The 18,550-nt window shown below is 44.7% G+C and overlaps 1 protein-coding gene across 2 annotated transcripts in view; it reads left to right on the forward strand.

The window, feature by feature from the left end:
- Positions 1 to 12,891, forward strand: part of MARCHF4 (membrane associated ring-CH-type finger 4) — a 103,140-nt gene extending 90,249 nt beyond the window's left edge. For both annotated transcript variants that reach the window (XM_064434898.1, XM_064434897.1), the window contains one exon: positions 4,571 to 12,891. In XM_064434898.1, the coding sequence (XP_064290968.1) occupies positions 4,571 to 4,932 (362 nt within the window). In that variant the 3' untranslated portion in view covers positions 4,933 to 12,891. The remainder of the gene's footprint in view (positions 1 to 4,570) is intronic.
- Positions 12,892 to 18,550: the final 5,659 nt, after the last annotated feature.

Genomic DNA, 18,550 nt, shown 5'->3' on the forward strand with positions numbered 1-18,550 from the left:
TCTGCAGCCTTGAGTATCAGCCACAGGAGCATCTAAGTATGCCAGGCTGTTAGAGAACCTGTCATACTCAGCTGGAACTGACCTGGGCACAAGGGTGAGGGATGCCAGATACTATGTACCCCTTTCCAAGCCTGTATTTCCAGGAACAGATCCTTCTGGCTGTCTTTTCCTGATTTATCATCAGCCACTTGCCTGTTCTTAGGTCAAGATAAAAGGAGACTAAGGATGGAGCAAATAGGATAAGATAAAGGCAAAAAGATTAGTGAGGGCTGAGCTGGTGGAGCTTCGGAAACAAAAGTGCAGAATTTTGAGATTGTCACAAAAGATTAAAGAATTCACAGAAAGGGAGGGAAGGGTTTGTGTATGCAATGATGTCAGTAGAGAGAAAGCCTAGCAAATAAAGTGTTATCTTCCAGAAAGCTTGGTTTACCTTGGCCTGAGTCACAACTGCTGTGGAGGCAAACATTAAGCTTTGATCACAGCTGCCGTAATCTTCCCCTGACACCCAATAATGAAAGCAACAGAAACAGGCTGAAGCATGGCAGCTGTCTGCCTGAGATGAAATTGCATTTGAAAAGGAAAACAAAAAGGCAAAGTCCTGCTGAAGGTGGAAACAAGAGGTGACAGGACAGGGCCTTTTTGAGAAGGCAACTGGCTGGAATGGACTGTGATTTTTTTTCTCGTGTAGATAATATCAGTGTCAGTGCAGGGGTGATGAGCCATCCACTGTCAGCAGAAGCCCTGTTTTGGTGGTTTTCTTTACTGGCAAACAGGTGAAACAGTTCCTGCCCTAAAAATTTACCTGTTTCTTTCAGGAAAATGCATGACAAGTGTTGGAATAAGAAGAAGGTTAATTAGAGGCGGAAAATTCTGGGGAAAACATCACTTGGTGGCAGAGGCTGACCATGTTCAGGAATTCACTGAATGTAATTTCTGGGAAATTGCTGCTCCAAAGTTACTTTAAATTGGAGGCTCACATCCTGTGGGTTAATCTCACAGGATGGTGGTACAGCAATTGATCCCTGCTTCCCCATCCAGAGACACAAATACAATTCCCTTGTTACATCTGCCACTGTTCTCCCAGCAGCCCTTTTGGCCCTTGGGCTCAGGACTTTTCTCCTGATCAGTTTTCTTACAAGCCCACTGATGCAATGCACCTCTGTCTCATCTAAGCCCAAGAGAGTCCAGCTTCCAATGATTTTCAGATCAAGGAATTTCATCCAGTGCTGGTCCAGCCAGGTCTCTACATGAGAAAATGGGAATGAGAGCAGCACATCATGAGTGCCCACATTCCATGGGCGTTCCACTTCACCAGCACTACAAACAAGGGATTTTGTGAAGCAGGCAGCGATCTGGACTAACAGGTTTTGTGTACAACTCACAGAAATCTTCCTTCAGAAGAGGATGGTTTTCACAGAGGATCCACTGATAACAGATTTTGTGAAGCATAATATAAAGATGTGAAGATAAAATGGGGAGGAGTAGAAAAGGACCAGGACACTCCCAGAATCCATCTGAAACTCTGATACAGACATTTCTCTGTTGAGGACTGCAAAAAGAGAGAAGATCACACCAACCTGCAATCTTACACACTCACATAGAGGATTTGGCTTATGGAATAATTGCTTCCAAATGAACACCTCAAGTTGAATACAGTCCTTCTAAAGGACTTCCCATGGAATTATGGCTTTTAAATTGACCATTTCACCTCTGTCAACAACGATTCTTGAGGGGAGGGGTGTTCTTGTTAAGGGATGCACAGAGCTGAATGTAAGAATTCCAATCCTAATTTGTCTGAGGCAGACAAGATTTGTTTCAGTGAGAGCATTAAGCATCCTGCAGCTTGATATTAACTGATAGACTCTTGCTTACTCTTGGCAGTTCCTCTTGCAAATGCATCACTGTTACTTCCGCTTCCATGCCCACCCCTCCACTTGGTTCCTTCTTAATTTTACAGCTTCCTGAGCTTGACACTAGGAAATCGATAAGTAATTTAGAGCCCAGTAAATACAGATGAAAAGAGGTTATTTTGTACTTTTATAAATATTTGGAAACCAAAACTATCTAAGAAAACAGCTGCTCAATTGACTCAGCAACCCATCCATCAGCATCACACAGTTAATTGCATAAGATCATAAACATTTATAATTAGAAGGCAAACAAACAAGAATTTTATAAACAGCCCTCTTGAATCAGGCTGCGCATTAAATATTTGTGATAAGGTAATTAAGAATAGATTTACAGTCGTGGCTCGGTGTTTAATACTTTGTAGAATGGATTTGATTCTATGGAGACTGTTCTACAGCCAAAGAGAAAACATTTGATTTTGGCTCTTTTATCCCAGGCTTAAAGTGGTCTCTGAGAAACACTGATCAGAGTGGAATTTCATTCATTACTGATCAGACTGCTCATTTAAATGTATGTCTAATGTCCCTTGTCATGGGCTGATCCACTTCAGGCATGCTTCAAAGCTCTGTCTCCTTGGCTGGATCTACAGGCTTTCCCTAAGTCCTGCTTTTTATGGGTGATGCTTTGATCAGAGCATGTCAGAATTCTCAACCATGTTTCAAAGCAGGAAGGAAAACCCACATTTTCTATTATGACATCACGGGGTTTGGTTATAAAAAGCCAGCAGCACTGCAGGGTTACAGCTGTGCAATCTCAGTGGCCTGTGGGAACCAGAGGGTAGAGTTCTCTCGGACTGGAGTGCCCTACACCATTCCCTGTCCCAAAATAGTCAGATCTGCATACAAGCAACCCAATGGAGTTACTTCTCCAGCCAGTGAGCAGGCTCAGCACCCCATTTCAATGAATGTCAGTCCCCCTGAAGCTAATCTGGGATCAAGTCAGCAGGGCTCATAGTTATGCTTAGAACCAGGGAGGCTGGAAACTCAGTCTGTACTGAGGCAGTGCTTTAAACTCTCTGACATCAGATCTGATCCTAAGAAACCAAGTGGCTGCATCCTATCAGTGAATAATGGAGAGATGAGCCCTAAGGGTAAGATGACCTTCAGGTATTTTGGGGTCTGATGTGGCACAGGTTGTCTCCAGTAATTATTTGTCATCAGAAGCTAGAACTATCTGGAAAAGGTAGGTGGTGGGTAAAACTGTAGCATTTGATTAATCAGGAATAGCTGTAAACCACTTTATTCTGGGGTGCCTATCATCTCTCTACACATTGTTGGTCAAGTCAGCCCCTTTGTTTAGGCATGGGTTTGATTCTTGTGAGTCTTGTATTTTTATGCTTGCAACAGGAAGGCAAGAGAGCTACTCTTCTTAGAAGGGGTTTTGATAATCTTGATCCTGACCCAGAATGGTGAAGCCTTCATCATTAAGGACAATGAAGCCACCTATGTGCTAACTCACCCAGTCCTGCCTCCTGGTCTGGCTTCAGTTACATGGGACACAAAGGCACTTCCCTTAAGAGTCAGATGGCTGCAAAGCAGGGACACTCAGTCTCCCGTCATTCCACATAAATCCCATTCTCTAGCAAAGCTTGTGAGGTATATTACAGTGTGCCAGCTAAGCCAGTCTACAGGAGATGTTGCAGCTTCCTCCAGCATCAGTGGAGAAGACCTGTGTGGCAGCCACTGCTAAACCTACTACTGCCACAGGGTCTAGCCAGGGTCTGGCAACTTCAATAATAATAGCAGAGCTTTATACTCAAGTTCTGTCATCATTGAAGCAACTGAAATGATTTAATTCCTTAGTCCTCATGCATGGGTTGGGAGGATGATGGAGACAGCTGGGAAATGAGATAACTGCAGGGCTACTGAGGGGCCTGAGCTGCTCCTTCTCTTATGAACAGAGACCATTAGCAGTGCCATGTCCTACAGCCCAGAGCCGTCCCCAGACATCAGCCCTGTGCCTGCAGGTGGGCAGCAGGACACAGGCACTGTCTGTCTGAATGCTCTGCACACACTGGGAGCTCCTCTGCCCCTTCTGTCAAGCGTGCTGAGCTCCCCCTTGAAAGGAGGCAGTGACATTCGATGAGGTACCTGCTCTGCAGATGAGCAAAACTTTGCCTTGGATAACAAAGCACTTACAGGTATAGACAGACCTCTTTTTCTGCTCAGTTTCTGCCTCTGGCCACCACATGAGTGTCTGCTCTGCTGCTGTGTGTGTGGGGAGAGACAGGGACTGTGCACACACACGGCGCTGTGCAGCAGCCGTCAGTGACACGTCAGCTGCAGTTACACCCCCTCCAAACACACGCCTGAGCCTGGTGAATCATGCCTATGCAGCATGCAAAATTAGCCCAGTGAGAGATAAACCTTGGGCATTTGTTGGTAAACAGATACTCTTTTGCTGTAAGAGCATAACTCATTGTGCTCCATTTACGATCCGTTTATCGATGGCTGAGATAAAACCGTAATCCCTTTAATTCAGGGGGAAAAGGGATCCACCAGTGCTCTGCCTGTCGGGAATTAAAATACAGGATTTATAATTGAGAAAGTACTGGCTGGAGAGCTGAGCTTAACCAGCTAACTGGGGGAGAATGCTGGGGAAGGTTTATGGTTCTTTCTGAAGTTTTGTGTTTTATGTCTATTTCTTTCCCCCTTCCCTCCAGGTCTAATAATACACGAAGGGCCCTCGGTTTACCGGATTTTTAAACGGTGGCAGGCGGTCAATCAGCAGTGGAAAGTGCTGAACTATGACAAAACAAAGGACATGGAGGAGCAAAAAACAGGGACCAGGACAAATCAGCGCCCCTCCTCCCAAACCACCCACTCGTCCTCCACTGGTGGTACAGCCACTAACTCCGCTCCAGCCGACAGCGGGGCACGGGCTGCCGGCCATGCCACAGGCACCCTCTCTGACCACCACTGTGCTTATACCATCCTGCATATACTCAGCCACCTGAGGCCTCACGAACAGAGGAGTCAGTCTAGTAGTAACAGAGAGCTCGTCATGAGGGTCACGACGGTCTGAGCAGAGGAATTCAGGAGGCCTTAACACGAAGCGGAGGAGACAAAGAACTCATAAAGCAGAGGAGCATGGTGTGCCTTTTTCTTTCTCTTTCCTTTTCTTTTTTCTTTTTTTTTCTTCTCTTCTTTTCTTTTTTCAGTAACTGCACAAGATATAAGAGGCGGCACCTGGCCAGCTAAGGAAAAAAGCAGGTGGAGGGAGAGCTGCACACTCATGCTAAAGAGGTTAATGTTTTCCAGCCTGTTTAAAAAAAAAAAAAAAAAAGAAAAAAAAAAGAAAAAAAATAACAACACAAATCACAAAAAAACCAACAAAACAAGTGCAATACAGACTACAAACTGAGTAGGCAGAGTTCTGGGGAAGCAGAGGAACAGACGGTTTAGCATGTCTTACAAATCCTATTACCTGGAATAGGTAATGCTCTGTGCACAGCCCCCGTACACACACGCACGCGCACACAAACACACACGTAGTGTGAGATTTATAAAAACATGGAAGGGAACAAAATATTTGGAGTGTTTTTATTTCCCAGACTCCAATTAACCAGGGCTATGAGTTGTTTTGTTTCATGAGTCACTGGAGCCTTGTTTGATTTACCGTGGGGTACCTGAAGTGAAATGGCTGGGGATTTTTCAGTATTGATTTACAGAAGACAGATTAAATCATCTCACTAAGAAAATCTTAACAAAATCCAGGCATACCCAAATTTCACCAAGAAGCCTGTTTTTTCATAATGTTCCTGACAAGGGGTTTGTGAGGGTAGAACTGGGAGGGGGGAGGGTGCTCCATAACCTTTATTTGACGTATAGGCATTTTTGGCAAATTTTGTACAAACGTTCCGCAGGTGTTTCAAGCACAAGTACTGGTGTGATTCATGCCTCCATAACCCCAAATCCAGCATCCAGACCTTGCCACCCACACACATCATTTTCCATGCAGACATTCCAGGTTAATTTCCTTCCATTTTACTCCAATCACAAGAAGCTGACCCATCTTTGGTGGGTTTCTGCTCCCTTGCTGATTCAGACACTCATGCATTAGAGATGTACTTTTTTTTTTTTTTTGGTGTCTGTATCTCTGCTGCTCAATTTGCAACAGTCTCACTCAGTCTTGTAGGCTGATCCTTTCACATCCAGTCTGTTAGTTTATTACAGAGTCTATTCCATTCAATCATCCAAAAGAGAGTTAGTCTGAAGAGGGAGCACAGTTGCTGACTGACTGTGTAGCACTTCTAATAAGTCTCCTTCTCTGGGGTATATCCTCGAAGGTATCGGTTGCTCTTCAGGAACATTCTCTTTCAATGCACAATGGCTGAATCATTTGTGGATATTAAAGGGACACTGTCAAGTACTTTTTAAATAGTTTTTAGGGTTTGGGCTTTTTTTACTCTCCATTGTTTGTAATATTCTCTTACAAGCTTGAAAATAAAATTTCTTTCCCTATGGATTTTGTCCTTTTCCATTTGGGCATGTATGGTTCTCTCCACTCACCCCATTCCTCACCATCCCTGTCGTTCTCCTCCCCACCTTTCTTCTGCAACAGGAGGAAATCCATATTTCTGATTTCCTGCTGACTGTCCTCATTCTATGGAGGGTATGTCCCAACTCTATGGGTTGAGTTATTTTGCAGCTGCCACAGAGGAAGCATAAGAGCAGGAACCCTGGAAATATGGAGATTAGCTGGGATTTTGAGGAGCAAAAGCTCAGCTATCACAAAACAATGACCCCATAGAGTTCAAACCTGAACCCAGCTCCCTCCGAAATCAAGACAATGTCTTCAGCCAAACTGTATCCATTTGGCAGCAGTGCCAAGCAACGTTGCATGATGGCTGAATGCAGCTGCCCTCCATCATCATACCAGCACCTCTTGCACCTTCTGGGGAGACAGGGCAAACGTAGGCTACCGGCTCCTTTGGCAGCCAGGCTCTCACAGGTCAGGTGTTTCTGGAGTGGAGAAGGTGCCTCTGGGTTTGAACATGGCAGCCATCCTGCAGCATTGAAGATGGAGGTTAGCAGCTTGAGGCAAGGTCGTGTTTTTCACCTCAATTACTTGACAGTGTCCCTTTAAATATCAGAATGCAACAGAACAGGTTCTCTGGCAGAGAATGTGGGAGGTGGAACACCATCTGAGAAAGCTTACTGAGGACCAGTGTGAAACAGCATGGTTTCTGAGGCCACTGTACCTTTGTCTGACCAGATTTACTATCTACCAAAGAGTGCTTTTGGCAGAGGGGAGAAGAGAGATGGTGGTGGGCAGAGGGAGAGGGAAGGGGCAGTTCCAATCATCTCTGAAAGTAGCTATCCCCCAGAAGGAAGGTGTTGCAATGAATGATCTCTGGAAGAACTGCTTCAGTAGAGAGAAACCTGGCCAAAGCAAGCAAACACAGCAGCCTCTCACCCCTATGCCTGTTCTGGAAGCTGTCCTCATTCCAAGAGATGAGTAATTATAGTGTTTTTGGGAAGGGGGAAGCCTACACAGATGAAGGGACAACTGTCATCCATGATGTCGTTTCCCTCCCTGCCCTCCACTCATTTAATATGGAGAAGTCAAATTCCTTTTATTTGGCTAACAGATAAAATGTTATGAGGTCAGAAGCACAACTTGCTGTGAAAGAGTGGTGTACTCTGAGCACACAGGACTCTGCATACTCTCACTCCAGCTCTGCCACTGACTCTGTAGCCTTGGGCTGTTTGGCTCAGTCCCCCCTCCACGCAAAGGGGGAATAAAAATACGTACCTACCTCACAGGGGTGTTGTGAGAATCCACGTTGGTAAAGCCTGTAGAAGTGCTAAGTCTACCACCGGTAGTCACGAGGTGTGTGGTGGGGGTGAGCAGCACTGCCCTTTTGCTGGTTACAGTCTGAATCACAGCGGGAGTCCCATCGGCCTTCTCCTCCTTGGAGACCCTCCTCGATCGGAAGCGGAGGCTGTCGTCCGAGTGCCCTCTCCTCCATTGCATGACATTTTAAGCGGCTGTGAGGTGCAGGATAGTGACAGACATGAAGTCCTACTTGACCAGGGATTTGCTACAACGTTTTCTATATCTGTGGGGTTTGTTGGTTTGTTTTTTCCATATATTGTGCTTAGAAATAAACTTTCCACTTAGGGCTGGCGGTTTGGGGTCTATTCTGTTGCATGGCAATGTATACAAGTCTTATTGTCTGTCTTACTGTGCAAATGATCCCGCAGCCCAGTTTCAGAGATGGGCACGGTCTGAGCCTTTTCACAGCGGCATAAGACTCAAAAGCCTGTCTAGACTGTTTAATATTTAAACAACACTATGAACTTGTCAATTGTATGTGTTCTGTGCAATACGAAGCATGTCATTAGCTGGCTTGATGGGCAGAGGGGCTAAAGGAAGGTCAAAACTTGTTCAAAGAACTTCATACATGTGCCAGCATGGGAGCCGAAGGGCTGCCACCAGCAAAGCAAACTCCGGGGAAGCCATTGGAAACTATTTTCAGAACAGTTTACTCCACAACAAGGTACTTCTGAGTTTACGAACTTCTAGGCTGCCAGCCTGAGAGAACAAGTGCAAATTTAGTGTGGGGGTTGGGGTTTTGAATTCCCTTTTCCTTTCCTCCTCAAAGTTTTGATGGCAGAAATACTGAGGATCTCTTCCTTCCATAGCACAGTTCTCTCATCTCCCACAATCTCCTTGTGCCGTCCCCTTTGTGCTACTATGCAGGACTTTCAAAGGTGCAAATGGAGACAGTACGCTCCCAAGACATGAAAAATAAGTTGAGTATTGGGTGATTCTAGCAGATAGATGAGACGGGGCAGAGCTATGCTACAGAGGCATCTCTTCTTCCCCATGTCTTTCTTCTAGTCTTGTCTGCTGGGTCCCTGAAGAGACGTTCCCTGTACTTTGTTGCAAAGCTGTCAGATCACCTTCCACTGACAAACAAAGCTTGCAGAGTAAGGCAGCTGTTTCTCCCAATGGAGAAAATTCTGGGTCCTATCACTGTGGAGACCCCTCAGTTCTTGGGCTTTGTGGTCCTCCAGCATTGTTTGGGGGTGGTCAGTGTGGAGGACTGTGTTAAACTATCATCAGAAATCGTGTGCGTATGGTCCTGCTGAATCTTGTGATTTCTGCCAGTCCCCTGATTTTCTGTCAGCTTTGACAGGTCTTTCTGGTAATGCTTTTCTGGTTATGCTCTTCAGAGGTGTTTTGCTCTGTGTCAGTTGCCAATGCTGTTCTTGCCTACTGAAACATCAGTGCTGGCCTCCAGCTTCCACAGCTCTTCCATTCTTGCCATCCTGTCTCTTGGTAAATACTCACTGCCAAGTTCAAACCCTCTTCCTCTGTGCCTGCAAGAGGTCAGGCACATGCACTAACCCAAGGGTCACCAGAGAACACAGGGAATGTTAAGAGTCTGTATCAATATTTCAAACTCTATAACCATCAGTCTTTGATATATATTTACTTTGCCAATCCCAGTGCCTGCTGTTAATTGGTTGCTACAAATGCTGGCAAAACCCATATACCCAGCTAACACTTCATTTCCAATTTAAAATGTAAAAAGCTATGGGCTGTTTTTCAAACAAATCCGGTGTGTTCCCTGTTGTGGTTTCCCAAGCAAGGTGGTGAAGAGGTTCATGTTTTACTTTCCCATGATGGGATGGGCAACCCAAGGAAAGAGAAAGTCAGCAGCTTAGATTTCAGTCAAGAGAAGTGTCGGCTGTCCTGTTTTCACTCAGGGAGACAGGAAAATACTATTCATGCCTGCTAGATCCCTGGCCCTTCTCAAAGCCCTTGATATGGCATGAGTAATACTAGAGCCAATGGCTGTAGCTGGAGGACCATTCTGAACACTTTCCAGTTCTGAAGACCATCCTCTGTCCACTTGCAGTGGTCAGTCATTCTTTGTTTTCCTTGAGAGAAAAAGATTCTTTTGACTAAGCAAAGCACTAATGCTCTTCAGTGTAGGATGAGGATGCACCATTAGCACTTCCAGCCTGTGGTACATCCACCAGGACTCCTGTCTGTCTTCTTGTGAGGATGCATGGTCAGAAGAGCTGCTGCTTCCTCTTTCTCTTTTATGTTGGTCAAGGAATTGGAGGAAAACATTCAGCAGTGCAATTGCCTTAGGAGCTACTGGTTGAGAATCCTGATCTCCACCATCATCTCCCCTGTGACTGCTCCTTCTCATTCCTGAGGCAACAGATGCCTCATCCCCACTGCCATCCTTAGACTGGTTCTGAAGATCTCATGAGCAGACAAAATTCCTCCCAGAGTAGTTTTTAAGTCTCCTACATCCTTACATTTCCAGACAGGAAAATTCACTCCATTGACAAACAAAGACATTCGAATCCTGAGAGCACAAGCACGTGTAGCAGCCTATTGCATTGACCTTCACCATTTCTCACGTGCTGAAGGAAATGTGCTGAAAACACCAATTGGTTTCCTCCATTTTGCAGCAATGGACCAGTGGCTCTAGGAATGTTTCCCTCAATAATGCAAGTCTGACATGCAGCAGTTACTGCAGGCAGTCTTTGATCTCACATCTATCATGTTGGATAAAAGGAGAGCAGAATCTGACAGTTCTGTGCTGTTTACACAAACATCAAAAACTATCTTAGTTCATTATTCAAATTACCTCCAGGTCAGTGGGTGAATTTCTCATTTGATGAAAGAATGAGGTTTTCTCTTCCAGAACTGGAATTGCAAGATACATATACATATATATTTATAAATGTTATCCTGCAAACATAAAGAAAAGATAAAAACCTAAATAAACCTACAACAATACTTGATTTTTTAATAGATCTTGTCAGAAGCCAGGGAGCTGCTGTGTGGAAAAAGCGACATAGGGTTTGACCAGGCAAAGAGAAGAAAGAAGAGGGAGATACTTTTATGGCACTTTTGGCCTATCTTTAGTTCATGCTCATTATTGTATAGCATTTAATTAAGACAGAAATATGTGGAAAACAGACACTCAGCTCCAGCAGCAGGAAACAGGTTAAAGACCCCCAAAATTATCTGAGCCTCAAACAAGCACAATGATGCAAAAGCACAAACAGCTGTCATCACAACTGCTTGAAAAGAGATGGATTTCTAAACGGGACAAGAACTCACACAGAAATTATTTTCCAAGCCACATTTCCCATATTTCTTATTTTTAAAAGGAAAAAAAAAAAGAAAATGAAAAAGGAGTGTTCTGATACCCAAGTCTTAAAGAAGTAACAGTAGAGAAGAAGTATTAAGAGAAGATGCTCCTTTCTATGTTATATTATGCATCAAGATGTGCTTTGCCAAACAGAATTAGGATATTACATTCAGTTCCCTGATCATTCAAAGAAAGTCTCAGTGACTGAGTCTGCTCAAGGAGACTTCCTAGTGTGTAGCCTTCACCAAAGTACCAGAGCTCCCATCTGGATGAGCTGGCATCAGGCTGTTTGCCTCCGGCCTCTCTTCTGTGGCAGGATCACCACCTGTTGTTAGCAAGTCACTGTTGGGCAGCTTTGATCAGCTGATATAGGTTATAATATTAATAATCACAAAAATTGCACATGCCCATCGTGCCCCTGCAAGTGACCTGTCTCATCCTTTCACAGCTCAAGCTGATGAGAGCTACTCTATGCTTTGGTCTTCATCACAGGAGAGCTTTCCTTTAAAATTCAGCCTGCCACGCTTCTCTGGGAGTTTTTCTACTACACTTTATAAAGATCCTTTTTCCTATAAGGATTAACAGACTTCTAACTAACCCACCTGATCTATTTTCTAGCTAGAGAGACAAAAATTAATGTTCTCTGACCAGCTGATCTCAGTACCTCTGTTCTTATGAGATGATATTCCCTCTCCCCTTTCACTCACTACTCCATAATCTTCACTTTCTTTTGGAAAGGGGTGATTCAATGCTACCAAATGGTAGCAATCTCTCTGAGATGGGAGTCTGGACAGCCCTTCTACTCCTTGCTAACAGGCACACAGATCTTCCTCCTGCTCCTCTAGACTGATGTGGCCAGCAGAACCCTTTTTCATGGAGTTTCACTTCTTGATCCAGAAGAGCAACTGTTTTCAAGCATCTCCTTCACTGCTATCAAGCTGTGGGATAATGGCACGGGGAATCTTTTGTTTCTTAGCCTCAGGGTAACTACAGTGGATGATGTACCTGAGCCAGAAACACAGTGAGGACAAAGCACTTGTACTTTGGATGGTGGTAACCTGGGTGAGGCTTGTTCTGACCACAGAAGAGCAAGAATCTTTGTCAGCTTCATACGGTAGCAAATCAAAATGACCTTGTTCCCTTGTGTTTTTAGCTCATTTACATCAGCTCTCCGTTACAAACAAACCCTTTTGCAGGCAATGCAGGCCAGGCCTGGGGAGGAAATCTTCCTCATTCCAGAAGCACAACCAGCCCGTAGCTATGCATCAATCCCTTCAGGACTTTTGCCCCCGAGAGGCTGAGTGCAAGAATGGAGGTAGCTAGCAGGGATGGCAAGAACACTTCCCTGGATCTTCATCCCCAGTGGGCAAATTTTGCATCTCTACATGTGAGTCCCCTTTGAAGTCACTCCTAAGGCCTCCTTCACTACTACAGGGTCTGCCCAGGAGAGGAAGCAGTGTCTCTGCATGGATCCCCCAGGTCTGCTGCTGGGATCCACAGAAATCACTACGTTCACTGTGGGTTGAGATGAGTCAGTGGTGTGTCCATGCAGAAATACTCTCTTTGAGACCACTACAGAGATGTCTATGGGGTTGGGAGGGAGGGGGTGGTTTTGTCCAGGGCAGGAAGCACGGGGAAGGGAAGGCTGCAATGTAAGGAAAAATCAGCCACAAGGGAGGGGCTGACTAAGAGGAATGACCATGTCGACTGTGTTACTGTCCCGTCATTCTCCTGAACCCAGAATGGAAACTTCCAAGTGCTCTTCATGAGCTTACGTTTATTAGAAAACTATTCCTGGGTGTTCAAGATTGTTTTCTAATGAAAATATACATAATAAAAAAAAAGAAAATTAATGACTCTTGGTAATCTTTTCCTTTCCTCTCTTCACTTGTAACACATTGTGAAATTCACCTCCTTTCTCATTTGTTTGCTACAATAAAATCGCTTTCTTTCTGGTCACAATTCACACAGGGCCTTGCACAGTAAACTTTTATCTTCTTTTTACACATCAGAGGTGAAGACTTCACATAAGGAGATTTGAACAAAGGGCCAGGGCTCAGCATGCCTAGCACAATGTGTTAGCACTTTGATTTATCATTTGTTTATGGCATTAAACAGCAAAAATTCTTTACCAAACTTCACTGTAAGGTTCCTGTGTAATGTTCAAGAGAGAAGCTTGAGGCAACCATGGTAAGTGCATGCAGCTATTTTCAGAGTACCCACCCTGATGTGCTGTGTCCTTCCCAGGGACCGTACAGAACTGCCCTCAACAGAGCATCTCCTGTCCAAGCAGTGCTGGAGTCAACCTCTATCCAGGGCTGTGTCTTCCACAGATTGCTGTGGGAACACCAAGAGACAGGCAATGCTCAGAGCAAGCATGCACAGGGAAAGGGAGGACAGTGGAAGCAATTCCAAATGGTTGGAAGGAACGGTAAAGAGCTGGGCTAGATCCACAGCTCCTCTCCTGAGTGCATGTGGCAGCCAAGCTGTGCCCCAGGACATCTTCTGAGGCTGCCCCTTGCTTCTGAGGTGCCTGCTGAATAGCTAGAGCATCACTTGTCATGGTGATGTGCCCAGAGCCCAGTGCCATCAGCCACACAGCCTTCCTGTCTCAGGAGGAAAGCAGGGGCAGGGTTTCACCAGAAGATGGTCACAAGGAACTCAGAAAACTTATGAACTCTGAGCTTATTCTACTTATGCCAAAAGATCACTGAACTTCCCTATGCTTGCACATGTGAGGATACTGCTCGGTAGAGTTAGGCAGTCTGTTCCTCATCCATCCCCTGGAAGGAGATAAGCCTTTTACTTCTCTCACTTCTTTTTTTATTTTTTATTTAACATAGGTCTATTCCAGTAAGTCTATTGAAATGCAGAGAGAGACAGAGAAGGAGAAAGAACAAATAGAGAAAAAGAAATAGGCAGGACAAGGAGGTGCCTGTAAAGAAACAGCTGTGCTAATCAGAAATGAGGGACAAAGAAGAAGAAGCACTATGGCAGTGGGAGCAGGGATAGGACTGATAGAGAGAAGGAAGATAACATGAAGAGGCTGGTGGCAATTATTGATTATTTCAGTGATAACACTGATGGTTTGAAATAAAGAGGCTGAGACAGGTCCTAGAGGGTCCTCAGGGAAATGAGGAAGAAGCCACGAAATATGGACAAAATGGACTTCAAGGAGCCCTCTCCAACCAGCCTTTCTATGAGTCCAGTAACAAAACTGGTTCTTTCACAGACTGCAGCCTGACAAACTTCTTGCTAGATCATATCCCCTGATTACCAAAAACCTGCATCACCCAGGCTAGACAAACACAAATTACTGCACGCATCATCTTACCTCAAACCCAATTACTCTAAACAGAATGCATTATTCCTAATTCAAGGTGGCCTTCAAGGGCCAGTTTTATTCAGTGCACACAGCTCCATTGCTAAAAGCCATCCTGTGCCCTGCACCCACTCAGACCAAAAGGAATTTCCTGCACCAGCCAGCCATGGCTCTGCTGAGCTGTGGTCTTTGCCACCTCAGTGGATTTCAAGAGAACAGGGACACAAACACTGGGTTGCTCTACAGAGATGTAAGGCAGTCTGTAAAACGAGGAGGTCTGAGTGATATTGCAGCCTGGATTCCCTCACACACAGAACGGAGTATTGCCAAAACATTGGGATCTGAGCTCAAGCTCCAAAATTCACAGCAGAACTGCAAAAATCACAGGCTCGAGTGAAAAACTTTAGCGGCAAGGTGGTGGCAGGAAACTGTTTTAACTCCTGGAAACATGCAAGTATTTTGGTTTAGAAATGGGAGGAAATTTCAAAACCTAAACTACTGTGAATGTAGGTACCATCTGAATGGGAATATATTTACCTGAATCTCAAAGAGAAAATAATCTTGTTTGAGAATTTCAAGCAGCGAGTCAGTGCCTCCCATCCAGAAGTTACTGGCCACTTCTAGAGGCAATAGAACACTGTCCACTCAATGGCCAGAGAATGCCCATCTCTAAAGAAGATGGCAAACAACTGTCTGCAATTACAGTGGTAAAATTCCCAATGTAATATAAGTCTGTTAAATAGACAACAAGTTTATTAATTTTGAATGAGATCACCTAAGGGGCGGACATAAACCTGACTGAAATCTGCAGGATTTTTCCTCAGGCTTGAGTGGGCAAGTAAGATCAGGGCTGTGCCCCTGGGGCATTTTGTTCTCCCAGCTCCTCATTACTTTTCTGGTTTTGCAATCCTTCAGGAGGAGCACAGGAGAGCAGTAAGTGGATCAGCTCTGCGAGGTCAACTGAGCCAGTGTTGCTGCAGGATTTGCAAAAATTACTATTTTAACCATACAGCCCCCCAAACCCCCCCACCCCTCCCATGTTTCCCATTGCATTAATAGCCTTTACCTTTAAAGCATCACATTTGCAAAAGCCTCGTGTAAATTGACACAGCTACACCCAGTCATGCCTACCTGTGCAAACCTGTGCCTGTGTGAGGTGGCACTGCTCAGGCACACACAAAGTCACAGCAAGGCCACCTGAGATGACTCCTGGCATGCATTGTCTTACTGCCCCATCAACGGGCATCGGCCAAAGTGGAACCACAGTTAGGTACCTGCATCTGCAGGGGAGAAGAGCCTGTTCACAGGCAGGGATGGTAGATCAGCTGAAATATTCAGAGCTCTTACCAAGTTCAGTTACATTTGTAAACAAGGCCTCCTATCCTCAAAAAGAGCCAAAAATAGCCCCGTGCATCCAGGCAAGACACAGGCACAGAGTTGCACACCTTACAGAGAATAATTAAAGTATTTCACTCAGTCTCATTTCAGGTTTAGCTGGGAGCAACAAGCACTGATTACTTCATGTAAACAGTGCCTTGATTAATGCATTAAAGAACAACAGACACCCATAAACTCACTTACTTTATATACTTTTTTTTTAATGCCCAAGCCTTCGCTCTAATTTGTGACTACTGTGAACTTTATTGCACCACTGAAGTCCTATCAAACTTTGGAGTGGCCTCAGGTCAGAGCATGATGGATCATGTTCAGAGCTATAACTGGTGCACAGGAAGGCAAAATCATTTCACTGAGGGCCACTTTCACATACAAGCCATGTCTTTTCATTCAGATAAGGTTTCTTGGTGGTGAAAGATGCCAGATCTGGAGCTGTCTCTGCTCACAGCACATGGAGTGACCCTTGAAGCTCTCTGTGTCTTCAGTCTCCAGTAAACCACCTCTGCCAGATGAGCAATGCTTAAGGCCATCTATTTCCACCTGCCTTTGTCTGTGTTTAACATAGTCATCTACAGCTACAGCTCACCCAAATTTATACATCTAAAGGCCACTTGTCAAACTCTAAGCTTTTTTAGTAATCATCAGAGAAAAATAGGTGCCTCCTTGGAATTATTCATCTCAATTGTGTTCAGCACCAAACTGCCCACACAGTTGTCTAGCATGATTTGAGATGCTTGACTGGCCTCCATTGTCTCAATTTTAAATTGACACCTCTCTGTAAAGTTAGGAAAAAAGCACCCACCCTCTTTTGCATGTACCACGTACCCAGCAGTTGCATCAGTCATTTTCCCCCTGACTTTATTAATCAGAGGAAGCAAGTTTGGCTGCCCAGGCTGAATACAAGATGTGGTCTCCAAAACAGTTGTTTCTTCACTTCCTTAAAAAGGGAGAAGGAACCTCCAGGAACTGTGAGGTTCTCCTACTGTCCACAGTCCATGTGAGACTTCAGCTACCAAACCTCTCAGCCCTGCAGTTAATTGTGCTTGGGGTCTACAGATCATTACACCTGTGGCTTGAAACCTGCCTCCTATTCTTAACTTCAGTTCTGAATTTGCAAAAAGCATAAAGTAAAATACTGTTCAACTTTTCCTAAAAGTAAAAAAAAAAACCCAAAACCCAAAAAACCACCAAACACTTTCTAGGCCAATTTAGCACCTCAAATTACTGTTGCCTCCTGAAAATTCAGGCCTGAATTTCTAAACACTCAGGGGAAACACAGGATTTTTTAAACAGCAAATTCTTCAAGGCTGTGGATGAAATCTGGCAAAAAGTTGTTTCTCTAAACAGCAAGGCAGCTAGTCCTATGCCTATCACCATTTATGACTCTCACCATTACAGCACATCTTGTAACAGAAGCATCTTTCAGAGCTTTGGAAAATAGTTTACTTGTTAAAAGCCTGCACAAAATCCTGAGAAAACAGAAAAGGAAATGCAGAAAGAGGCTGAGTACCAGACAAAATGGAGCAAGTAAAGCCACCATAACCAGCGAGCTGGCCTGATGGAAAGCACAGCCTCATGCTAAAGGACAGCCTCAGGATTAGAAATCATGCCTGAAAATGTTTAACTAAAGCATTTGTCTGACAGCCAAAGCGAGCAAGAAGAGACATAGGGAGATGTTTTGAGGCTTTGAAATACTATTTGCAAGGTTGAGGGAGATCAGAGGCTCAACAAGGTAAAGCTGCTGGAGCTCGTTAAATTTTGCAAAGTAACAAATCTGTGAAAGGGAATCACTCATGATCTCACACAACAAGGAACTGATGTTTTCAGGGAGAGCTCTGCACCCAGGAGACATTCCTTGGGCTGCCTTTCTCAGCTACCCAAACAGCAATGCTCCTCTCCCATCACTTGGCATCTCAGATCTCAGCCTCCCATTGTGGAAAGCCAAGACATGCTGTTCTCCTGCAGGGCAGGAGCAGAGGCCACTGGCTTCCTACCCCCACCAACAAGTGGGCCTTGGGCTGAGCTCACAAGCACTGGTGGGATCAGCCCTGACCTGCATGTGCACATCAAAGGGTGCCAGCAACCCTGCTCCTTGCCATGGACTGGATTGAACACATGAAATTACACTAAAACTACAGCCAGGAGGCATTTGAAACACCCACAGTACACTCTCAGCACTCTGTTTCTGAACACGTGTGAAAAAATCCCATTACTTTACCTCTCCAGAAAAAAAAAAATTCACTACTTCCTTTGACATCTGTCTCCACACTTCTTCCACACTTTTCCCTGCCCTGTGGTGGTGGTAATTGCTGCTGTTACTGAGATGCACGAGATTATGCAACTGTCTAGCATTTTGATTTAATCAGCATGGGAAAAAAACCTACTCCAAATTCTATTAATAACTACCAGCCACCTCTCTCCTACCCTCCTTCCCCAAATTCCCATGGAAGAAGGATCACAGACAGATCCCTGCAAGCACAAACTATCAGCCTGACTGGATCAATAACATCCATGGTGCCAGGAATCTGCAGTGAATTCTGGGTAATTAATCTGCCAGGGAAAGACAACCTTAATTAAGAACAGCCAAGCTGTTCTTTTCCCAAACCTCGTGCTTAATAAAGTCACAGTATTGGTTTGGCTGAGGATTTTGGTCTAAATTTTAATGGGTTTTTTGTTCCTAACAAATGTTTTGGAAGCAATAATGCAGGCAGCAGGAAAGTCTTCACACAACAGTCGGAGCTACAAACTCTGTACTTTGCCTTCTTGATGCTACATTAAAGGTGGATGATCTCATT

The sequence above is a fragment of the Passer domesticus genome, chromosome 10, assembly GCF_036417665.1.
Source record: "Passer domesticus isolate bPasDom1 chromosome 10, bPasDom1.hap1, whole genome shotgun sequence".
NCBI lineage: Eukaryota > Metazoa > Chordata > Aves > Passeriformes > Passeridae > Passer > Passer domesticus.